General features: G+C 33.0%; 1 protein-coding gene across 2 annotated transcripts; it reads right to left on the bottom strand.

Moving 5' to 3' along the window:
• Nucleotides 1-3,808: 3,808 nt before the first annotated feature.
• Nucleotides 3,809-8,106, bottom strand: LOC127831733 (uncharacterized). 2 transcript variants are annotated; one of them, XM_052356770.1, is made up of 6 exons: nucleotides 7,896-8,106; nucleotides 7,365-7,478; nucleotides 7,150-7,164; nucleotides 5,717-5,803; nucleotides 4,902-5,168; nucleotides 3,809-4,705 (listed from the first exon to the last, which is right to left on the bottom strand). In XM_052356770.1, exons 1-6 carry the CDS (start codon nucleotides 8,020-8,022, stop codon nucleotides 4,278-4,280), a joined length of 1,038 nt encoding a protein of 345 aa, XP_052212730.1. In that variant the 5' UTR covers nucleotides 8,023-8,106; the 3' UTR covers nucleotides 3,809-4,277. The 2 variants fall into 2 exon arrangements, with proteins under 2 accessions (XP_052212730.1, XP_052212731.1); XM_052356771.1 differs by lacking the exon at nucleotides 7,150-7,164.
• Between the last annotated feature and the right edge of the window lie 313 nt (nucleotides 8,107-8,419).

Below are 8,419 nucleotides of genomic sequence, written 5' to 3'. Positions count from 1 at the left end.
AACACCAACTCCCAGGAACACTGTATGATGCATTCATTACTTGACGAATGTTTCTTCTTCAAGAATAGCTTCTCTTTCGATATGGAAGATTATATCGATTTCTTTACATATGAGTGGAACTGTTTAATATTTAGTTAGTAGAATAGACTTTGGTAAGACTTTTAACGATTGCTACTAATATATTTAATTGTTAATTGCACACCACTTTTAAATGGGTTATATGAAGAAATCTTAAGTCGTAAACTATTTATTTCAGCGTCTATATACACGTGTAGCGCTTGTAAATATTTCTTAAGTGATTGGAGTTTTAAACATCGGTTTAAACACAGAACGAAAGTGTGCTTTGTATTATTATTTACGGACGTACGATACCTTAAAGGATTTATCTAATGTTCTAAAGTTTCGAATACCGATACCGTGCTGGACTGAACAATATAAGCGGCCCTATGTACAAACAAAGTTGCAATTAATTCACGCGTGTCTCTTTAATATTTGCATATTAACAAAATACATTAGATCACAAACTAAGCATAACACAGTGGCTTTAAGTCAATTCATTCCTAACTAATATAAATTAACGGGAAGCATAAAAAATCCTATTAATGGTACCATAACGTAGCGTTTATCTCGGAAAGAAGACAACTTCAGCAAATATGTAAAGGCCATGGGTAGGAGGATTTTTGGCTTTGTATCTTTCCAAATGAAACTACACATGAATGTAAGCCATCAATAAAACAATATGTTTTCAAGTGGTCAGGAATAATTATTTCTTGCGTAATGCCAGGTAATTAACTTTGAAATGTTTAAAATGGATTTTTTAACGTAATTGAATTTTTTATTTATTTAATATAAAATATAGCAATAAAGCAAATGTATCTTTAACTTATTATTTTGTTCAAGTGAACTGGAACCACTATTTCATGCGAATTGCCGGGTAAATAACTTTGAAATAATGTTAAATGGATTTTCAGCGTAGTTTAATTGTATATTTATTAAAGATACAATATCGCAATATTGAACAATTGAGCTTACATGGATTATAACATATAGAGATTGAGAGGAGATCTAGAATATTCATCACTTTTGTATTTATACTCAAATATCAACACATTCATCATGACAGCAAACGTTCACAAATGCGTTGAAATCGATATATTATTAATTATTCGATAATAATATATAGCATACTTCGGAAATTCAGGCTCGAACGAACGATGGAGTATAAACGAATCCTTGCACTTCAAATTTTACTATCACCGTATGAAGACACAAGTTCTATATTTATGAGCATTTTGAAGGAAAGGATCGAATAGGCATTTTTAACTTCATCGGGAAGATTATTCCATTCAGATAGAATAAGTGGTAGGAACGAGTTCGAACACAGTAATGTTCGGGCGTGAATTGTTGCTACCTGACCCATCTCATGTGGGCAAAAGGGATTGTAAGTAGGTTTATACATTTCTAGAATTGTATAATATATTCATACCTTAGCTAATTAAACATGTTTTCTATAGTGACTAAACATGTGCATCTAGATGTTATTCGCGCAGTTTAGTTATTCTTTTTCAAACTGTGTAAAATTATCAAAAACAACATCTGTGTACTCAATAATTGGTCTTACAAGCGAAAAGTATATCTTCTCGATAGTTTTCTTTCAAGCATTATTTTAATAGAAACATTAATTGAACTCGTTTCCATGCATTTTCTTTTATAAATTGAATATGCGCATGCTAAGCACAGTCATTAGACATGAAACTGCTTGTTGTGGCATCTTATTATTTTCCTGGTTATAGAGGAGCCCATGATAAGTGAAAGACCAACTTAATGGCTAAAACAATGAATGGTGGTGTCAATGTCTTATTTTTCTCGTAATTAGAAAAATGCCCGTGAGATGTTTAAGCCATATGTATTGAATACAATAATTATATAGGTGGCGCTGACGTCTTACATTCTAGGCTAGGGTAAAATTATATGCTGAGGCAATTGAACGACAAACCTCGAGACTAAAATAATAATAATAATGTTATTGGTGGTGTAGACTTATATTAATCGTGATAAGCCGGTAACAATAATGCCAAGTGAGATGTTTAAGACAAGCATATTGACAAAAAAAAACGATGTTTGTGGCAGTTGTGTATTAAACTGTCCACGGTTAAGTAATTTTATTACCGATTAGAAGTGTACGAATAACTAATTGTCTAAAATAATGGTGCTGGTGGTGGAGGTTGCATCTTCTATGTTTTATGGGTATGTAAAATAGTTGTTTGTGAGGAGTGAATGGCCATCTGTTTTACTTATAATAATGATGCTGGCATAGGCAGAGTCTTATAATTTTCATGGCAAGTGTTAAATAATGGCCGATGAAAACAGTAAAACCAACGTATTGACTTAAATATTGATGGTCGTGTCTTGTTTTTCTCATGCTTGGCAAAACTAATTGCGCTTTTGAAGCGTCATACCAAATTGTTTTCTTAACATGAAGCTGGTCGTGGTGGCTTATAAAATAACATGGCTTTGATTTCCCCTGATAAGTGTAAATCGACAAACTGATTTCATAATCCTGGTGGTGCTGGTGTTTTATTTATGTCATGGCCTGTGTATATTAATTGCCTGTGAGACGTGGATATGTGACCATGTTTTTGTCTTTAATAACGATGCTGTGCTTAGTGTTGTTCTTGGCTCATATTATAATGGTTGTGTGTGATAAATATACTATAACGTGTTTGAAGGTCTAACATAATGGTGATGGCATCGTCTGATACTTTGGCAATAATCGGTAACGCTTGATATAGTAAAAGAAAAGATAAAATTGTTATGCACTTCAGTTACATATATATCTATATAATTATATATATTTTTACATACATTTTATGATGCCATATAGTTATACATACATTCATATTTCTTTCAGGTACAATTCGTGTTACAGAAAAAGCAGGTCATTAACGTGTATGACAAAGTAGTCATCAAATATTTATATACAACACATGTTTCGAATTAAAAATGAAAAAAAACTATAATTATATACTTTATATATTCAAGTTTTGAATGTATGTGATAAATAAATTATTTTTTTCACATGTATGTATATACATATAGTTGCAACCATATCCCATTAATGTATAACAATTAACATATTTTTTCATTTTTTACGAAACAAAGCATTCATTTATTTATTAAAATAAAGTTTGCCATGTATGCACAGAAGAAAGGCGGATTTATTGCTGAGTTGCATTATGCATATTACAAGTAAAATGCCTATTTAACAAAATGCAGATGTTATAATCAAATGATGCCATATACATGCTCGAATTTGTTCTATAGATTTTCGTGTGTTATTGTTCGGATATCATTCAGCAGACGTTTTGAACTTGCAACTCATGTATCAACATAGTTTATTCATTTTTAATTTTGTTATTATTCGTGTTTACACAATATGTTCGCTGATATAAAACTGTCGTTATTACTGATATATATTGTACGGACATCTTGAAGTTTTGTAAACTTAACACATAAAAAAAATGTTTAAGATTCGTTAATTTAAGTTGTTCTTGTGACTTTTGAGAGGAATCAGTAATACTGAACATTTACCATGCTCTCAAATATCCATTGTATGCATCTTCGGACGATTAAAAAAGCTTAACATGTTAAAGCCTTACAAACGCGAAGCGATTGAACAATTCGGAGATTCCTGTTGTTATCGTTTTTGTGACACTATGAGGCGTGTTCATATAAAGTATAAAAAATACCAGTTACTGTATGATCACGGATGAAGGAGTGGTTTATATGTAAGACTTTTACTTCGATGGTCAGTGGTTAGAATCCGAGTGAAGGATTCAATTTATGTCAAAATCTGTGAAAATGTCCCATTAATGCGCTGCGACAACTCGTACTCTATTGATAACATTATCTTGAAATCGGTCACATCGAACATACACATAAAATAGCCAGTAGCCAACTTTAAATGATAAGTGCATTACACTTGATTGATAAATGACCATTAATTGTTTGGTTTATTAAACTGCATATCACACGCCTCGGTTGACATGACCATTAGCATATAAATATACGTTAAATCACCCTGTATACGGTGTGATATTTACAAAAAGTTACAATAAAACAACTTTTATCAATTAATTATATTAAAAATTCAATTCATGCACATATTTTTTTCAATCAGTGTTTTTTATTGTTGCCGGCAACATTGTGATATTTACCACAATGAAACATTTCAGTCGTCACGTGGTTTCTAACACGCACAAGTATTGCATTGGTAATTATAAAAACTTTAAGTTGTAACTTGGAAGATTCACTAAACCAAGTTTGCGTTCATTGACCGGCGTGTTTTCGATTTGTGGATACACTCGACGTATTTTAGCGTGCATAGTTTCTTTCATTATTTCTTCGTGGCTTTTCTTCGGAGGGTACATCGGTCTGTCGTTGCTGTCGTCTAACTGTCCAGTTACTTTCCAAAGGGTAGTAGACATGCCTGAGCTTTCGTGCAGTTTGGCGAAAGCTTTTTGCTTGCTCAAGCTAGTCTGCAGTTTTTTCTGCAACTTCACGTTTTCTTCACAGGCTTCCTCCAAGGTCTGTGTAAGTTCTGCAACCTCCTGTTGTAACTCAGCTTTAGCATGCTGGAAACTGTGTTCGTTGATGTGAGAAGGAGCAGATAACTCACCCCTGATATGCGTGGTAGTTTGAGCATCTGAATGTTAAAAGAAACACATGTTAGCACAAGTATCACTAACGATGCAATAGTATTGTGTTTTGATACAGACACATGTCAAACTCGATTGCTTTTAAATTATATATGTTTGTGAAACAGTTAAAACACATTTCGGCGCATAGGATGAAACGTAATTCAAGAGGAATTTTATAATATTGTAGTTAATATGTGTCACCTGGTATTGCTATAACTTGGCCATTATCAACTTCTACACCTACTACATTGGGTGCTCCGATTCGAAACACAAATTTCTCATCACTAGTCAATTCACGGTAGAACTCGGGTATCGAGAAGATCACCGACGATGGTTCTCGATGGATTGCAAGAACCTGCACGTGCCGGAATGGTATAAGCAATGCATGCGATAGCCATGATCTTATGCCTTCTATAAATAGCATATCTATAGACGTGGTAGTGAAGAATATTTTAACTTGAACACATCCTACAAATAAAAAAAAACAGTCATTATTTTCATGTTTAAAGTTAACCTTTTCAAAGAGTTCACGAATTGGCATAAACTGTATTGTCACATGTTCCTAAAGTACATGTTATTGAACATAAATACACCACTAATATAACAATATATGGACGGTATAATTGCATTAATAAAAAAAAAGTTATATAAATAAGTTTTTACATGAGAATTCATCAGTAGAAATTGAGCAACACATTATATTGTTACTTTTGTTTGCACTTATATTTTAGACATTAAGCGAATTGTGTGCATCGTATTCATATAATCACAGAATACATTAAACATTCCGAATGGCTCCTACGTTGGAAAAGGTTAAAGCGTAAGTAGTTTTCAATATAGAATTGAAGTAAGCAAACATACACACAAATTAGTTACTCTATGTTTAAACGTCGATAGAAATCGAATACCGTAGTTCTTCACTAACTTGCACTCGCATTTTGTAAGACAAAGTACATAAAACATTCAACAGATTACATGTGAATACAAATAAACTGCCTTGGTTACTGTACGTGTACCTTCGGGAATATGTACAATTCCACCGTCTGAGAAATTTACTTTGTTTCCATCAGAATGACAAGCATATATTGCTAATTTCAGGAGATCTGCAATATAGTGAATACCAGTGTTATGTTATATACTTGTAAAGGTAGGAATGATGAAACCTCAGAATCATTACAATGTGATAAATTCTTGGGTAGTATTTTATTTAAGGCAGAGTCCGAAGACTATACAATACAAAACAATTAAATATTACACATATCCGCATCTTTAAAGATCATTTATCATATTGCCAGATGAAAGTCGATAGTATAACAACGATCGCATAAATTTGAGCTGTATACTATCGCTATTTTTAGATTAGATTTGGGTTTTTCCGAAATTGGAAAATCTGTTTTTGTCAACTACGGAAAAACTAAATCGTCATAAAATGCGATGTTAATTTTATATTAATTTATGGAAAAGGGAAGGAAATTAAAGGATCCTCGCCCTTCCATTGTTTTAAGCCTCACATGATAAACATGATCTTTATCCCAAACTCACATAATATTCTCTTTATAACAGCCTTTGAACAGTAAATACACCAACGTAACACTAAGCACGTACATATTTATCAAATATATGTAAATTAATATTAGCCACATAAAAATGTTATTCAAATAAAGCAAAAATAACGGAAAATAATAATTCGATTTATTCGCAATTTAAATTTTTATTAATTAAAGACACTCCAGCAACAGTATACGGGCGGAATTGTTAATAACAGCCGTATTTTATTAAAGGCAATTTACCAGTCATCAATAGAATACAAGTCAATATATACTAGACTATAGGAAACATACAGTAATAATAACTAATGCCCTCGCCTTGGAACGGGTAATGCAATAGCATTTGGGGTTTAAACTGCTTGAATAACTCGCCCAAATTTCATTAATAACACACAAATGGAAATGGAAAATGTACATCGTAGCATAGTAATTCAAATTAAAAAGGAATTGCATCGTAGTAAGAATTGGTTTGATCAGGGACCTATACAAACTTTGTATAGGTCCCTGGTTTGATTAAATTAATTACTCCATTGTTTAATATGCACAAGAGCAACAGAATAACAATTTTCAGAAGCACGATGAAATGAAATCGACATCACCTCAATTCATTTCCATTCAAAAGATTCGATTTAGAAGCATCCTTAACTCCAAATAACTAAACAATATCTAAAAAAAATCCCCAATTACGTGACTCGACGTTACGTTTCGCTACCAATGTATTCCACTACGTGTGTGTGTGTGTGTTTGTGTGTGTGTGTGTGTGTGTATGTGTGTGTGTGTGTGTGTGTGCGTGTGCGTGCGTGTGTGTGTGCTTGTGTGTGTGTGTGTGTGCGCGCGCGCGCGCGTGCGTGCGTGCGTGCGTGTGTGTGTGTGTTTGTGTTTCTAAACGAAAACAGACCTACGCTGAACAGACTGTACTGTAGTAATTGGAAATTCGATATAAACAAAACGTCCACATAAGTTTTTTGGTTGTTTAAGAGACGTACCTACAAAAGAAAACACGTATACCATTTGGACTGTTATTGTAATATATATTTGAAATATCAAAATCAGTCAAACAAGCTTATGACTAGTGTGGTATTGAATGTTTAAGGTATTACATAGTTCATCGACATACCCTTCCTGTTCAGAAGAAGAAGAGTGTCTTTGAGGATGTACAGGTCTTTCCGGGATAAATCTGCTCGGGTCATCAGCCACCGCAGGAACTGGATTCCTGACCAGGCATTTGTACCTAGATTTATGTAAACCTCTTGACCACTTAGGCTATAAACAGTCTAATTCCACGCATTGTATCTATTATGTAACGCATCTTATCAGTATGAATATATGTTGTGTAAACAAATACATACTGGTGACGAGATAAAAACCTGCACTCACGAATACAATTTGAACCCTTTATCTCATTTATATATTAACCGAAAATAATTCAGCTGCAAATTCATTATCGACGTGATAATTTCATTTTTTGTTCTGCCGATTGTTTTCTAGTTAAACTTAACAATTTACTTACTTACTGTTAATCATTAGCACACATGTAATAATTATTTGTATTGAGAAATTGTTTTGTGTCTGTACAACACACATAATGATATACATAATAACATAATTTGAACTCGTATAAATCGAAACTTCATCATCATGAACTTACATTGATGTTTCGACAGTAGTTCCTTCAATATATTCGGTTGTTTGTCAAGCTCTCTACCTACTTCAATGATCATCTTCCGAAACTTTAAATCGTCTGGTGGTTTTGGTACAATTAACGAAGAGTCCATTTTAATGAGATTGTTGAATTCCTTATTTGTAATCTGACATAAAGTAGAACTACTGACTTTTTAGATAGCCAGCGATTACTCAGTTTAACTCGGGATTCCACGCCTATTTATAAATACACGTAGTTTTTGTTTAGCAGTTACTTCCCCGTCATTGGTGTAAATAAAGCGGTCATGACTGTCATGTTTAATCTATATTAAGTCGGCTCGCTTAAAGTAACATTACTACTCAAAATCAACGAAAATTTCGTACAATATTTCGTAAAATAAAGCTAAACAATTGAAAATCATTGTTTCTTATGGTCATTGTCGAAATTTCAACGCCAGATGTGGTCTGATAAAATAGATGTTTGTGGATACAAAATGCTCGTTTTTATTATGGTTTTAACATGGTACCATG

The sequence above is a fragment of the Dreissena polymorpha genome, chromosome 5, assembly GCF_020536995.1.
Source record: "Dreissena polymorpha isolate Duluth1 chromosome 5, UMN_Dpol_1.0, whole genome shotgun sequence".
NCBI lineage: Eukaryota > Metazoa > Mollusca > Bivalvia > Myida > Dreissenidae > Dreissena > Dreissena polymorpha.
The sequence above is the reverse complement of the archived record's forward strand: the minus strand, read 5'-3'. Positions and strand labels throughout refer to the sequence as shown.